The 17,071-nt window shown below is 43.0% G+C and overlaps 1 protein-coding gene across 1 annotated transcript in view; it reads left to right on the top strand.

Annotated features, from left to right (window-relative positions):
* ncf4 (neutrophil cytosolic factor 4) overlaps window positions 1-17,071 on the top strand; it is a 106,264-nt gene that overhangs the window by 63,183 nt on the left and 26,010 nt on the right. The window contains exons 6-7 of the mRNA XM_063062333.1: window positions 165-222; window positions 13,006-13,104. Of these exons, the coding sequence (XP_062918403.1) occupies window positions 165-222; window positions 13,006-13,104 (157 nt within the window). The remainder of the gene's footprint in view (window positions 1-164; window positions 223-13,005; window positions 13,105-17,071) is intronic.

Raw genomic sequence — 17,071 nt, forward strand, 5'->3', positions numbered from 1 at the left:
TTGTGTTGATTCTTGAAATGTGCAATAGTCAGACCCATTCTCATCCAATAAAATGTACAATTAACATCTTTGTCAGTTGTTTATTGGAATGTTGTTCGTTCAATCTGTTGCAATTATTTTTATTGTGTTACCACAACACTAAGTACTCTTCATTTGTTCCTTAGTCAATCCAAAACAACAAAGGGCATACAGAGCACGGAATCAGAGGTCCCGAGGGCAGAGGTGAGTACTGCTGGCAGTACTGAACTTGAGCGTACAGTGGAGCTGTTAGTTACACCAGGCTCAATGTTCGCTGACTATTCAGTTCCTCCTTCCCATTTAACCCTGCAAACCTTCCCGAGCTTTGTTCGAATTTACTTTCACAGTTGTTGAAGCCTCTGAATCTGTTGGTAAGGTGGTGCAGTGGGTAGAGGCATTCCATCACAAATCCAGTGCCCTGGCTTTGATCCTGCCCTCAGCTGCTATCTGTGTAAGGCTATAAGACTATCAAGCATTCGCTCAGTGGAGACTTTATTAGTTATCTCCTGTACCTAATAGCTAGCTGGTGGCATAGTGGCATCAGCGCCGGACTTCGGAGCAAAGGCTCCTAAGTTCGAATCCAGCCAGCTCCCTTGCACGCTTTCCATCTGCACTGGGTTGAGTGTTGAGCTAGCAACTCGGCCTTGAAAAATAAGAAAATCTGCTAAAAAAAAAGCCGTCATGATGGCATCCTGATGACTCTTCTTCTTCTTCCTGTACCCAATAAAGTGGCCACTGAGTGAATGTTTGTGGTCTATCTATTGTTGCTGTGGATCAGGGGTTGCCAACTTTTACATTCCATGCGTCAATTTTTTCACGCACAAGTTCAGATGCGATTTTTTTCACACACGAGTTCTATATTAACATATTTTTACAAGAATTGAGTGGGGATACAAGAGTTGTATTGTGCATCTGAACTCATGAGTGAAAAAATTGATGCATCAAATGTAAAAGGTTGGCCACCCCTGCTGTAGACCATCCACTTCAAGGTTTGACGTGTTGTGTATTCAGAGATGTTTTACCTCAATGCCACTGTTGTAATGCGTGGTTATTTGAGTTACTGTCATAGAAACATACAGCACAATACAGGCCCTTCGGCTCACAAAGCTGTGCCTAACATGTCCCTATCTTAGAATTATCTAGGCTTTACCCATAGTCCTCTATTTTTCTGAGCTCCATGTACCTATCCAGGAGTCTCTTTAAAGACCCTATCGTATCCACCTCCACCACCATCGCCGGCAGCCCATTCCACACACTCACCATCTCTCCGTAAAAAAACTTACCCCTGACTGTACCTACTTCCAAGCACCCTAAAACTATGCCCTCTCATGCTAGTCATTTCAGCCCTGGAGAAAAGACTCTGACAATCCACACGATCAATGCCTCTCATTATCTTGTGCACCTCTATCAGGTCACCTCTCATCCTCCGTTGCTCCAAATAGAAAAGGCCAAGTTCACTCAACCTATTCTCATAAGGCATGCTCCCCAAACCAGGCAACGTCCTTGTAAATCTCCTCTGTATCCTTTCTACGGTTTCCACGTCCTTCCTGTAGTGAGGCAACCAGAATTGAGCACAGTACTCCAAGTGGGGTCTGACCAGGGTTCTATATAGCTGCAACATTACCTCTCGGCTCTTAGACTCAATCCCATGATTGTTGAAGGCCAATGCACCGTTTGTCTTCTTAACCACAGAGTCAACCTGTGTAGCAACTTTGAGTGTCCTATGGACTTGGACCCCAAGATCCCTGTGATCCTACACACTACCAAGAGTCTTACCATTAATGCTATATTCTGCCATCATATTTGACTTACCAAAATGAACCACCTCACACTTATCTGGGTTGAACTCCATCTGTCACTTCTCAGCCCAGTTTTACATCCTATCAATGTCCCTTTGTAACCTCTGACAGCCCTCCACACTATCCACAACACTCCCAACATTTGTGCCATCAGCAAATTTACTAACCCATCCCTCGACCTCCTCATCTAGGTCATTTATAAAAATCACAAAGAGTAGGGGTCCCAGAACAGATCCCTGAGGCACACCACTGGTCACTAGCCTCCATGCTGAATATGACCCGTCTACAACCACTCTTTGCCTTCTGTGGGCAAGCCATTTCTAGATTCACAAAGCAATGTCCCCTTGGATCCCATGCCTCCTTATTTTCTCAATAAGCCTTGCATGGGGTACCTTATCAAATGCCTTGCTAAAATCCATATACACTACAGCTACGGCTCTACCTTCATCAATGTGTTTAGTCACATCCTCAAAAAATTCAATCAGGTTCGTAAAGCACGACCTGCCTTTGACAAAGCCATGCTGACTGTTCCTAATTATATTATGCCTCTCCAAATGTTCATAAATCCTCCCTCTCAGGATCTTCTCCATCAACTTTCCAACCACTGAAGTAAGACTCACTGGCCTATAATTTCCTGGGCCATCCCTACTCCCTTTCTTGAATAAGGGAACAGCATCCACAACCCTTCAATCCTCCAGAACCTCTCCCATCCTCACTGATGATGCAAAGATCATCACCAGAGGCTCAGCAATCACCTCACTCGCTTCCCACAATAGCCTGGGATAGATCCCGCCCGGTCCCGGTGACTTATCCAACTTAATGCTTTCTAAGAGCTCCAGCACATCCTCTTCCTTAATATCTACATGCTCAAGCTTTTCAGTCCACTGCAAGTCATCCCTACATTCACCAAGATCCTCTTCTGTAGTGAATACCGAAGCAAAGTATTCATTAAGTACCTCTGCTATCTCCTCCGGTTCCATACACACTTTTCCACTGTCACACTTGATTGGTCGTCTTCCTGTCAGCTTGAACCAGTCTGGCCATTCTCCTCTGACCTCTCTCATTAACAAAGCATTTTCGCCACAGAACTGCTGAGCCCTAGATTTTTTTTTGCTTTTTGCACCTTTGTCTGTAAACTCTAGGGACTGCTGTGCGTGAAAATCCTAGGAGATCAGCAGTTTCTGAGATACTAAAACCAGTCCGTCTGGCACCGACAATCATTCCATGGTCAAAGCCACTTAGATCACATTTCTTCCCCAATTCAAATAACCAGGCATTACAGGGTGTGCGGAAGAGTATCTCTGAACACACAATACGTCAGAACTTGAAGGGGATGGACCACAGGTAACCACAAACATACATTCAGTGGCACTTTAATACTTACAGAAGATAAAGTGGCCATTGAGTGCATGTTTGCGGCTTATATTTCCGTATTTAAAATGTATTTTATTTAAAAAGTTCCAAACTATGTAATTACGAAAGGTTCAAACTAAAACGTTTGTTGAAAAGTAGTTATTCCCATGACTTGACATTAGGCTATCATTTATTCACAAACTTAAGTAAATTGTTTCCGGAGTACAAACACAAATTCTAAACAAGTTGTGAGCAATTACCATGCCCACAGCAGTCTCCCATCCAATCACTAAGCAGAGCTATGTTTCCTTAACTTTGATGATCAGATAGTTTCAGAATTTTTAATGTTTTGTGTTTTCATTGGTGCATAACCTCTTAGAAAACTGTTTATATTACATTGTTAGTTTGCCTAACTGGAGGAAGATACATAGAAAAAGCATATTGTCTCTCTTAAAAGCACTTGGGAGTCTGTGGCTAAGGACTGGAGGCCCGGAGATATCCTGTCATCATAAGGTGGTGTGTGTGTGTGTGTGTGTGTGTGTGTGTGTGTGTGTGTGTGTGTGTGTGTGTGTGTGGTCTAGTTTTACTGTTATTCTGTTGTTATTGCTTGTGGTGTTTTGATTTGTGTAGTGAGTCGTGTTGTTGTTGTTGTGTGGACATTGTGGGCATGCTGTGATGTGTGACGACATTCGGAGGCTGTCCCTAAGCACATCCTCGTGTGTGTGGGCTTGTTAATGCAAATGACCCTACAACCTGCACACACAAAACTGTTGGAGGAACTCAGCAGGCCAGGCAGCGTCTATGGAAAAGCGTAAACAGTCAATGTTCTGGGCTGAGACCCTTCACAAGATTTTCTCTTGTTAATGATTGGACTGTACAACCTACACACTAATTATTCCCCTACAACCAGCATGGGTAACTTCACTCACCTCAGTGATGAACTGACTCACTGTAAACGACTCTACAACTCATGTTCTCACTATTATTTACTTACTTTATATTATAATTTGTACAATTTTCCTTCTTTTGCACATTGGTTGTTTGTCAGTTTTTGTTTGTGTATAGTTTTTCATAAATACTGTTGTATTGCTTTATTTTTCTCCAAATGCCTGCAAGAAAATGAATCTCAGGGTTGTATATGGTGACATATACATAGTTCAATAATAAACTTACTTGAATTAATTTAATTTATTTTATACAGAGATACAGCACAGAATAGGCCCTTCCAGCCCTTCAAGCCGCACTGCCCAGCAAACCCCGATTTAACCCTAGCCTGATCAGGGGGCAATTTACAATGACCAATTAACCTACTAACCCGTACGTCTTTGGACTGTGGGAGGAAACCGGTGCACCCACAGAAAACCCATGTGCTCACGGGTGATTTGATTTGGGTAACATTTCCCCTATTTCCTTCCATTTGAGTATGGCAAAGTGTCATCTACGTATCGTACCAGAGTTTGCGTCTGAGAACTGGAAGTGCCATCTTTTGCATAACGGCCTCGGGAATGAAGCCGGATATTGGTGATCCCATTGGTATTCCTTTGACTGGAATTTGCCCTTCAGACTTGAAATGTGCTGACAAAACAAGGTTTAGTCGTTCACCCAAGCTGCTGGGTTTCAGCGTCAGCTTCCCTTGGTCGTCTTACACGGTTTCTCTTACCAGGTCTAGGTTGATTGAGGTTGATTAAACAGCGCAGTGACATCAAAAGAAACCATGATTTTGTCGTCTTCTATCTTCATGACTTTTATCTTCTCTAAGAATTGTTGTGGTCTATTGATGGAATGCTGGGAACCATGTGCCAGGTGTTTTAACCACTTCCAGAGTTCTTTTGCAGTCCTTAAACTCAAGCTCTGGGCATTTGTCATACTCAAACACAATGAAATAGAGAATCCCTTAACCCAAATCAGCAACATATTCTGCAACATAAAGTGAACAATGGAAAGAGAAAGTGGCGACCGACTCACATTCCTGGATGTACTTGTTGCGATAAAGACAGGTGGTAACATTAGAGACATCTGCCTACCAGAAGGGTACACACACAGACCAAGGATTGAACTACCACAGCAACCACCTAGCCTGTCACAAGAAAAGCTGCACCTTATTTAAGAGAGCACAAACACTGCAGTACGACCGAATTTCAGGCCAGTGAAGAGAAGTACTTATTGAAAGTGCACTAGAACAACAGTTACCCACAGAATTTCATCAGGAGATTATTATGATTGTGAGGACACGCAATCCCTTTTTATTGTCATTTAGTAATGCATGCATTAAGAAATGATAAAAATGTTTTTCCAGAATGATATCATGAAAACACATGACAAACCAACTTAAAAACTAACAAAAACCACATAATTATAACATATAGTTACAACAGTGCAAAGCAATACAGTAATTTGATAAGAACAGACTATGGCACAGTAAAAGTCTCAGAGTCTCTCTAAAGTCCCATCATCTCACGCAGACGGTAAACCCCCTGCACCGCCAACTTGCCAATGCAGCATCCTGGAAGCATCAGACCACAGTCTGACTCCAAGTCCGTCCAAAAAACTCCGAGCCTCCAACCACCTATTCGACACCGAGCACCGAGCACCATCTCTGCCGAGTGTTTTGACCCCGGCCCCGGCAACCGGCGATATGCAAAGCCGAGGATTTGGGGCCTTCATCCCTGGAGATTCTCGATCGCACAGTAGCAGTGGCAGCAAAGCAGGCATTTCAGAAGTTACTCCAGATGTTCCTCTGCACTTCACGGTTGTCCCCATCAAATCCGGATTGATGCACGGCACCCCTAGTTACACATATCAATATTCATTCGGAACGGCAGTGTGCGCTGCGTCGCATCGCCATCTTCTCCTCCCTCTGAGATACTAAGGAGAAAAAGCCACGCTGACCTTACTCAATGTGTGATGTTGCCTGACATTAAGAATGACAGCTCTACTGCTCGAACCTCATGGCATCACAATCGCTCACAAACGGTGGCTTTAAGGAAGTTTATCTCAAGAAACCAGATTGATTCCTGGGATGGCAGGTCTTTCATATGAAGAAAGACTGGATGAACTGGGCTTGTACTCGTTGGAATTTAGAAGATTGAGGGGGGATCTGATTGAAACGTATAAGATCCTAAAGGGATTGGACAGGCTAGATGCGGGAAGATTGTTCCCGATGTTGGGGAGGTCTAGAACGAGGGGTCACAGTTTGAGGATAGAGGGGAAGCCTTTTAGGACCGAGGTTAGGAAAAACTTCTTCACACAGAGAGTGGTGAATCTGTGGAATTCTCTGCCACAGCAAACTGTTGAGGCCAGTTCATTAGCTATGTTTAAAAGGAAGTTAGATATGGCCCTTGTGGCTACAGGGGTCAGGGGGTATGGAGGGAAGGCTGGGTTCTGAGTTGGATGATCAGCCATGATCATAATAAATGGCGGTGCAGGCTCGAAGGGCCGAATGGCCTACTCCTGCACCTATTTTCTATGTTTCTATGTTTCTAAACAAGTTACCATTAAAGGCAACTGACAAGATCAGTGGAGTGTACAACTTGAGTCTGCAACAAGAACTACGTCGGCCAGACACGACGTAAACTCTCATCCATATACGGGGACACAAACCGGCGGTACGGAGACATGATCCACTGTCACTGATCTTGGTACACGAAGACCGAGAAGGACATCATTTTAACTGGGACACCGCAGAGGTTCTGGTGCAGGCAAACACGAAGCAGACATGAATTCTCTTCTGATAACTCCGTAAACAAACATATCGACATAGACACCGTCTATGAACCCCTAGGACCCAAAGAAATGGGAGCCAGTAGAATTCCAAGGTCAGCTGAAGGAGTAGCTAATCAGGACTGAGGTAAGCAAATGGGTGCCTATATAAACGCGAGCACTCCCAGAGTAAAACACCAACAACTGCACACTGAGGATGTCAGCTCAACTGGTGATGAAATGCCTGCAAGCCAATTGCCACAACATCAAACGCCTCAACATGAACTACCATTATTCACCACTATCTTGATAAATTTTTTCTCCACGCTTAGGAGTGTGATTTGGAGCAGAGACTGCAGATGCTGAAACCCGCTGGTACAAAAAAAAGGACAATATGCTAAAGAAATGTCGTAGCCTCTGTGGAGTGAAATCAACCATTGATACTTTGGGTTGGGACTCTTCTCCTGGACTCCATCTCCCTCCACAGATGCTGCCTGACCCACTTAGCTCCTCCAGCAGTTTGCTTTTATGCACAGTGATCTAATTTATCACCATTTTTACAATTGATGTCATACCTGAGAATATTTGTAGCAATAAGATGCAGATAAGGTCTGAACTAAAGGGCATAAATTCGGGGTAAGGGGCAAGAAGTTTAGGAGGGATCTGAGTAAAAACTTTTTTCATCCAGAGGAATCTGAAAGTACCCACCTGAGATGGTGGTGGAGGCAGAGATCCTCACAAGATTTAACAAGTTTCCAAAGAAGCACATAAATCACCAAGGGCAACCTGTAGTATAGTGATTAGAGCACCAACTGTAAGATCAGAGTTCAATTCCTACGGTTGTCCATTGGGAGTTTGTGCCTTCTCCCCATGACCTCGTGCGTTCCTTCACAGGGTTCCGCTTTCCTCCCACATTCCCAAAATAAAGACGTACAGGTTAGGGTTGGGGTTAGTACGTTGTGGGGATGCTCTGTTGACACCGTGCTCTTGGTGACACTTGCGGGCTGCCCCCAACACATCCTCGGATCTGCTGTTTGTTGACCCAAATCACATGTTTCACTGTATGTTTCAATGTGAATGTGACAGTGCTCATAGGTTTATGGTCTGTTCAGAAATCTGATGGCAGAGTGGAAAAATCTCTTACTAAAACTGCTCCTAAAACACTGAGCATGTGAGAAATTGTTCCTAAAACTTTATGTACCATCAGGTAGAGAGTTAGTGTTCGCTGAGCTATGATAACGTCATAACTTCGCTTGAGGTTTGACTTAAACAATAGGAGACTGTTGTTGTTAATCAATAACAAAAATATCAGAAACAAATCAAATGAGAAAGAAGAGTAGACAGTATAGTGTGGAGTATCTGAAATATGGATTTATACCAGCACCAAGCAACCAACAGCAGCCAATGTGTCTGTTATGTGAAAAAGTTCTTCCAAAGGAGGCAATGATGGACAGTTTGCATGCTTGCTGCTGAGCACAGATTCGGACGGCTCTCAAAACAAAACTGCCTGAGATGCTCGTTTGCACTTTTTGAAACTGTGATAAAATTCTTTGAAGTCTCAAATGCTTCATTCAGTAATGTACTCAAGAATATTAGGCATGACATTGCCTATTTGTCAGAATTATTTGCAAAGTTTAATGAAATCAATCAGTTGGAAGGAAATGATGTGAATGTTAGTGAAGACAAGTCAGTCACCTCCTCCCTTTTATTATTTATTGAGATACAGTGTGGAATAGGGTCTTCAAGCCCCTCGAGCCCTACCATGCAGGAACTCCCGATTTAATCCTAGCCTAATCACAGGACAATTTACAATGATCAATTAACCTAGTAATTGGTACGTCTTTGGAATGTGGGAAGAAACTGGAGCACCCGGAGGAAACCCACGTCGTCATGGGGAGAATGTACAAACTTGTTACAGACAGCGACAGGAATTGAACCGCAGGTCACTGGGACTATGAAGTGTTGTGCTAGCCACTCAGCTATCATGCTGCCCCACATTTCTGTCCAAGCTAACCCTATTTAGGCCATAAGACCATAAGATATAGGAGCAGAGTTAGGCCGTTTGGTCCATCAAGTCTGCTCCGCCATTTCATCATGGCTGATCCATTTCCCTCTCAGCCCCAGTCTCCTGCCTTCTCCACATATCCCTTCATGCCCTGACCAATCAAGGATCTATCAACCTTTGCCTTAAATATACATAAAGACTTGGCCTCCGCAGCTGCCTGTGGCAAAGAATTCAACAGATTCACCACTCTCTGGCTAAAAAAATTAAAACGTAGGAACATAGAAAACCTACAGCACAATACAGGCCCTTTGGCCCACAAAGTTGTGCTGAACATGTCCCTACCTTAGAGATTGCTAGGCTTACCTATAGCCCTCTGTTTTTCTAAGCTCCATGTACCTATTCAAAAGTCTCTTAAAAGACCCTATCGTATCCGCCTCCGCCACCGTTACTGGCAGCCCATTCTACGCACTCACCACTCTCTGCGTAAAAAAACTTACCCCTGACATCTCCTCTGTACCTACTCCCCAGCCTTCTATATATTGGCGAGACCCGACGCAGACTGGGAAATCGTTTCGCTGAACACCTACGCTCTGTCCGCCAGAGAAAGCAGGATCTCCCAGTGGCCACACATTTTAATTCCACATCCCATTCCCATTCTGATATGTCTATCCACGGCCTCCTCTACTGTAAAGATGAAGCCATACTCAGGTTGGAGGAACAACACCTTATATTCTGTCTGGGTAGCCTCCAACCTGATGGCATGAACATCGACTTCTCTAACTTCCGCTAATGCCCCACCTCCCCCTCGTACTCCATCTGTTATTTATTTATATACACACAATGTTTCTCTCTCTCTCTCCTTTTTCTCCCTCTGTCCCTCTCACTATACCCCTTGCCCATCCTCTGGGTTCCCCCCCCCTTTTCTTTCTCCCTGGGCCTCCTGTCCCATGATCCTCTCATATCCCTTTTGCCAATCACCTGTCCAGCTCTCGGCTCCATCCCTCCCCGTCCTGTCTTCTCCTATCATTTTGGATCTCCCCCTCCCCCTCCCACTTTCAAATCTCTTACTAGCTCTTCTTTCAGTTAGTCCTGACGAAGGTTCTTGGCCCGAAACGTCGACAGTACCTCTTCCTAGAGATGCTGCCTGGCCTGCTGCGTTCACCAGCAACTTTGATAGAATTATGATCACTACCTCCAAAATTCTCTCCCACTGTGAGAGCTGTCACCTGACCAGGTTCATTTCCCAATACTAAATCGAGTACAGTCTCTCTTCTTGAAGAAATTCTTCCTCATCTCCGTTATAAAGGACACCCCTCTACTCTGAGGTTGTGTCCTCTGGTCTTAGACTCTCCTATCATAGAAAACATCTTCTCCACACCCATTCTGTCAAGGCCTTACACCATTTGATAGGTTCATATCAAGAATTTGGTTGCAGAAAGAAATCTCTGAATGCTAACCTGTGCTGTGAAAAAAGCTCTAGATGGTTTTTATTGCCTTTCCAATACCATATTTAGTGGAGTGTAGTTTGAGGGCAGTCGTCCAACTTTTGCAGCAAAGAAACAGACTGCAAATTACTGAGTGTGGGGATCTGAGACTCCTTCTCAGTGACATTCAGCCTGATGCTGAGAAGCTGATATCACTGCACCAAGCCCATGCATCTCACTGAAAGGTGAAAAAGTGGTGAATAGTTAGACTACTGCGGTACGGTCTCAAATTGTTGATGATCATAGATTTTACTGTAATTAAGTAAAGAAATAATTTTTTATTTGTATCCTAAATGGATTTGAATATTTTTGTCATTTCTCTGTCATTACTTTGAATTTGAAGATGCTTTTTTTTCAATGTGAATAAAAATTCCTCATAGTTTTTATGTAAAGGCCAGAAAAAGAGAAGTAGGGTCTGGGAGCCAAGAGGTTAGTAACCCAAAAAAGTTTGGGAACCTCTGGTTATGAGGATACAATGGGCAGGGTGAGTAGTAGAGCCTTTTTCTGTGCCCTGTCACTATGATTCTGAAAGATTAGCAATGAAGCAAATATAAGGTTAATGGTTGTTACTTTTTATAACACATGCTGTAAATGAGTTTAGATAATCTCCAGGCAATAGCACGTTTCAGTGGGATTAAATTGCAATGCTAGCCAGAGCATGCACAGTATTCCTTTGTATATGATGGAAAATTCAGCAGTCTTCTTGGACTGCAATCAGTAGTCCTTTGCAGTTGCTGTGTTCTTAGGCGGAAATGAATCGATAGACTCTCCCAGCCAAAGTGGAATCTAATCAGAAAATAAGAGACTATAGTTTCACACTTAATCGAGCAGCCATTTGGTGCATCTTGAGAATCTATTGTAAGAGTGGGCTTTAGGGTGGCATAGTGTAGTGATTAATGTAATGTTCAGCGAATTATGGATTCCACCTCAAGCATTGCCAAATTTAACAAAGGTTTCCAAACAGTGTTTTACATTCTGTTCAATTGCCCAACACACTTTATATTTCTCATTTTTATAATACTACCCTCAAAACTGCTTTTATTTTCCAGAAATTAGCCCGCTTTTGTTGAGAGGAGTTGCTGTGGTTTTGATTAAATTCTAGTTCCTGCACTCTTCAAATTAATGATGTTTAATACAATAGAATATTTGACCTGAGCTTGATCATACACCCTGTCTCTAACTCATCAGCTGACAAGGTTTTGTCTACAGGCAGTGGTTTCAGAATTAGATACAGATAGATAGCTGTGGCTTTCAGAATGTGCACATCTCTCTCTCTCTCTCTCACACACACACACACACACACACACACACACACAGTGCTGGAGATACTCTGATAGGAGAGGAGACTGGACCATGGGAGAAAGGGAAGAAGGAGGGGCAAGAGGGTGAGGTATTGGCAGGTGAGGAGAAGAGGTAAGAGGCAAGAGTGGGGCATGGAAGATGGAAGGGGGAGGGAAAAGAAAAGAAGAGAAAAAAAGTTACCAGAAGGAGAAATTAATATTCATGCCATCAGGTTGGAGGCTAACTAGAGGGAATATGAGGTGTTGCTCCTCCACCCTGAGAGTGGCCTTATCATGGCAAAAGAAGTGGCCATGTCAAAATGGGAATGGAGATAGGAATTAAAAACAAACTCAGACCAACTAAGGAAGCTAAAGCAGGGAAAATGTGGTAGTGAGCTAAGAAGGGTGATCAAAATCTTGGGCAAAGTCATAAGGAGGGTCTTAATGAAGAAGAGGTGTGGATGTTGGAGCAAAGTAGGGGTTAAGATAATGTCCAGGGGAGCATAGTTTACAGTAGGATGCAGTCAAAGAAAGGTCTTTGCAGGTAAGAAACCATTGCTTCCCTTCACACAGCAGGGGACCGGAGCCACTTGGCACGTGGAGACAAGACAAGGATGTAACAGAACAGTGGAAGACACACACACTAAGGAGGGGACAATTAGGTTACTAACTTCAAAGAATCATCAGTTGTCAGCTGGCAGACCCCTATTGACTTTAATCCCTGTAATGTGAATGATGATTGAATATGCAAACAAGAAATTTGAATATACTCAGTTTAACAAATGCTCAATCTCCATAACTGCTCGTCAATTCCGTATAAAATGACTTCAGAACAGTGTGGAGGCAGGGGCCGTCCGTGCTGTTCACCTTGAACACAGTAAAGAAAGTAATTAAGTCTCTAGAGTCCAGTTAATTGGTGACAATAGAGAGAGATAGAGGAGGGACGACCTTTCAGTGGATGGTATTCATGTGGCTGAAGGCAGAGTGGGGAGGGGAAGGTGTGTTGGATGCACAGTCAGAAGAGGAGAACGTTTCACATGGCCTGTGGGGCAGTAAAAGGTTACGGGGCACACTGGGGCTGTTTGAGCCATCCCTGACTTCAGTGATCCCATTCCTGTGAGCATGTTCTGTTGGTGCCAGAATGTGTGGTGATACTTGTGCCCCCAGCCCAACTTCAGGCTGTTAACGCAAATAGCGCATTTCACTGGGTGTGCTTCAACGTACAGTGTGTGTGGTAAATGAATTTGAATCTAAATCCGAACCTGCCACGGCAACGTGAGCGTGGTTTATTTTTTTCCCATATAGTGTGCTTTACAGGGATGTTCATCCTTGCTGAAGCACTGGCCTCTCTCTCTTTATTCCCACAGGCTCTGTATAATTTTACTGGGGAAAATGACCTGGAATTGACGTTCAAGGCTGGCGACATTATCTATCTGCTAAACAAAGTAAACGAACAATGGTTGGAGGTAAGCATGATGCTAAAGCAGACAGTGTTCATTTATCAGGATAAGTTGGCAACAGGACATTGTACTGTGGATTTCTGTGTGGTGAATGTGTGTAGCCAGAACTGGGTGATGTTCAGACCTTGGCTGGTAAGTGGAGTCATTACCAACTCTCAAAAATTCATTCTAACATCAGGGAGAAGGTACCAGAGTATAAGAACATGGACTGTTAAGATGGGTAATAGCTTGTTTCCCCAGACTGTTAGACTTCTGAACACCCTGTTACCATAAGATCATAAAACAGATGAGCAGAATTAGGCCATTCAGCCCATCAAGTCTGCTCTACCATTCCATTATGGCTGATATATTATTCCTCTCAATCCCATTCTCCTGCCTTCTTCCCGTAAACTTTGGCGCCCTGACTAATTAAGAATCTATCACCTCTGTTTAAATATACTCAATGACTTGACCTCTGCAGCTGACCACAGCAATGAATTCCACAGATTCACCACCATCTGGCTAAAGAAATTCCTTCTAAATGCTGATTTAAATGGACATCCCTCTATTCTGAGGCTGTGCTCTCAGGTCCTAGACTCGACCGCTGTAGGAATCATTCTCTCCACATTCTCTTCAATATTCATAGGTCTCACTGAGATTCCCCTGATTCTTCTAAACTCCAAGAAGTACAGGCCCAGAGCCATCAAACACTCCTCATTAGTTATCCTTTTCATTGCTGGGATCAGTCTCGTGATAGAACCCTCTCCAATGCCAGCACATCTTTTCTTAGATAAGGGGCTCAAAACTCCTCACGACATGCCAAATGCGGTCTGACCAATGCCTTATAAAGCCTCAGCATTACATCCTTGCTTTTGTATTCTAGTCCTCTCAAAAGGAATACTAACATTGCCTCCTCACCACCGTCTCAACCTGAAAGAGGACTTCCAAATCCCCTTGTATCTCTGATTTTTGAATTTTGATCCCCAGTTAGAAAATAATCCATACCATTCTTCCCATTCTCCCAATCTTCAAGTACCTATGCAGAATTCCTTCTTCTTCAACACTACTTGCCCCTCCACCTATCTTTGTGTTGTCTTCAAACTTGGCCACAAAGCCATAAATTCCATCATCAAAATCATTGATAAATAACATGAGTATAAGTGGAACCCATACTGCTCCCTGCAGAACACCACTTGTCACTCGCAGCCAACCAGCCAGAATAGGCCCCCTTTATTCTCCTGCCCATCAGCCAATCTTCTATCCATACTGGTGTCTGTCCTTTAATAACAAAGGCTCGTATCTTGTTAAGCAGTCTCATGTGTGGCACCTTGTCAAAATTTTTATGAAAATCCAAGTAAACATCATCCACTGACTCTCCTTTGCCTATCTCACCTGGTTTTCCTAAACAATTCCAACCAATTTGTCAGGCAAGATTTCCCCTTAAGGAAAGCATGCTGACATTGGTCTGCTTATCATGCACTTCCAAGTACCCTGAAACTTCATCCTTAATAATAAATTCCAACATCTTCTCAACCACTGAAATCAGGCTAACTGGCTTATAATTTCCTTTCTGCTGCCTCCCTCCCATCTTTAAGAGTGGGGTGACATTTGCAAATTTCCAGTCTTAGTTATAGCCATAGAAAAGCACAGCAGAGAAACAGGCCCTTCAGCCCTTCAGCCCATCTAGTCCATGTCAAAACCATTTAAACTGCCTACTCCCATCGATCTGCACTGGGACCATAGACCTCCATACCTCTACTATCCAAATACCTATCAAAATTTCTTTTAAACATTGAAATGCAGCTCGCATGCACCACCTTTGCTGGTAGCTCATTCTACACTTCACGACCTGCTGAGTAAAGAAGTTCCCCGTCATGTTCTTAAACTTTTCACCTTTCACCCATAACCCATGACTTCTGGTTGTAGTCCCACCCAACCTTAGCGGAAAAAGCCTGCTTGCATTTAAACCTATCTATCCCCCTCATAATTTTGTATACCTCTATCAAATCTCCTCGGTCTTCTACATTCCAAGGAATAAAGTCCTAACCTATTCAATCTTTCCTTATACCTCAGGACTTCCAGATGCAGTAACATCTTTTTAAATTTTCTTTGCACTCTTTCAACCTTACTTACATCATTCCTGTAGGTAGGTGATCAAAACTGCACATAATACTCCAAATTAGGCCTCATCAACCTTTTATACAACTTCAACATAACATCCCATCTCCTGTACTCAATAAATTGATTTATGAAGGCCAATATGCCAAAAGCTTTCTTAACGACCCTATGTCTGTGAGACCACTTTCAATGAATTATGGACCTATATTCGCAGATCCTTTTGTTCTACCACACTCCTCAGTGCCCTACCGTTCAATGTGTGAGACCTACTCTGGTTGATCATACCGAAGTGCAACACCTCACAGTTGTCTGCATTAAGTTCCATCTGCCATTTTTCAGCCTATTTTTCCAGTTGATTCACATCCTTGCTATCCACCCCCAGTCTTGGTTTCATCCACAAATTTGCTGACCCAGTTATCCACATTTTTATACAGATGACAAACAACATTAGACCCAGCACCAATCCCTGTGGCACACCACTAGTTACAGGCCTCCAGTCAGAGAGGCAACCATCTACAAGCACTCTCTGGCTTCTCCCACAAAACCAATGTCCAATCCAATTGATACCTCTTCTTGGATGTCGAATGACTGAACCTCCGGAATCTAGTGATTCCAGAATCTAGTGATTCTTGGAAGATCATTACTACCGCCTCCACAATCTCTTCAGCCACCTCTTTCAGAATCTTGGGGTATAGTCCTTCTAGTCCAGGTGACTTATTTATCTCCAGACCTTTCAGCTTCCCAAGTACCTTCTCCTTAGCAATAGTATCTACACTCAATTCTGCCCCCTAATGCTCTTGAATTTCTGGCATAATGATTGTGTCTTCCTCAGTGAAGACTGATGCAAAATACTTATTAATTTTATCCACTATTTCTTTGTTCCCCATTACTACCTCTCCAGCATCATTTTCCAGCAGTCCAATATCCACTCTCGCCTCTCTTTTACTTTTTATATTCCTGAAAAAAACATTTGGTATCCTCTTTTATATTTGGCTAGCTTAACTTCATACATCTTATCTTCTCTTATGGTTTTTAGTTGCCTCTGTTGATTTTTAAAATCTTCCCAATCCTCTAACTTCCCAGTAATTTTTGCTATATTGTGTGCCCTCTCTTTTGCTTTTATGCTGTTTTTGGCTTCCCTTTGGGATGTATCCGCCCTGCGCTTTCCGAATTTCCCCCAGAAACTCTAGCCATTACCACTCAGTCCACATTATTTCTGACAGTGCCAGTAGCATTACATTGTTGTATGTTTAACTATATGTCACATGTACACTTTACAACAACCTGTATAGTACATCTATAGAATATTTTCTATTATCTGTTAATATTATTTTGTGTACTGTATGTGATCATGTACTGTGTTTTCCACCATGGTCCCAGAGAAATGTTGTTTCCTTTAGCTGTATACATGTGTAGGTTCAATGACAATAACCTTCAACATCTCTGAATGGAAGGTCATAAATACAAGAGATTCTGCAGATGCTGAAAATTTTAAGCAACACTCAGCAAGTCATCTATGGAGGGGGAAAAAACAGTTGACGTTTTGGGCTGAGATGAGTTCTAATGATGGGCTTCAGCGTGATATGTTGACTATTTATTCCACTCCATAGATGCTGCTTGACTTGTTAACCTTCCTCAAGCATTTTGTATGTGTTGAACAGAAGATCAACTGGTCAGGGGACTATTGGGAGAAATCAGTAGCAGCACTGTGTAATCATTTGTATTACCACCGAGATTAATATCTCTCCACTGGAATTGGTCTAGTATGTCACGTGCACCAAGGGACAGTGAAAAGCTTGGTTTGCATGCGAATCAATTAATTGCACAGTGCAGTGAGGTGGAATAAGTTAAACAGTCAGAATGCAGAAAGAAGTAC

The sequence above is a fragment of the Mobula hypostoma genome, chromosome 11 (genome assembly GCF_963921235.1).
Source record: "Mobula hypostoma chromosome 11, sMobHyp1.1, whole genome shotgun sequence".
Taxonomy (NCBI): Eukaryota; Metazoa; Chordata; class Chondrichthyes; order Myliobatiformes; family Myliobatidae; genus Mobula; species Mobula hypostoma.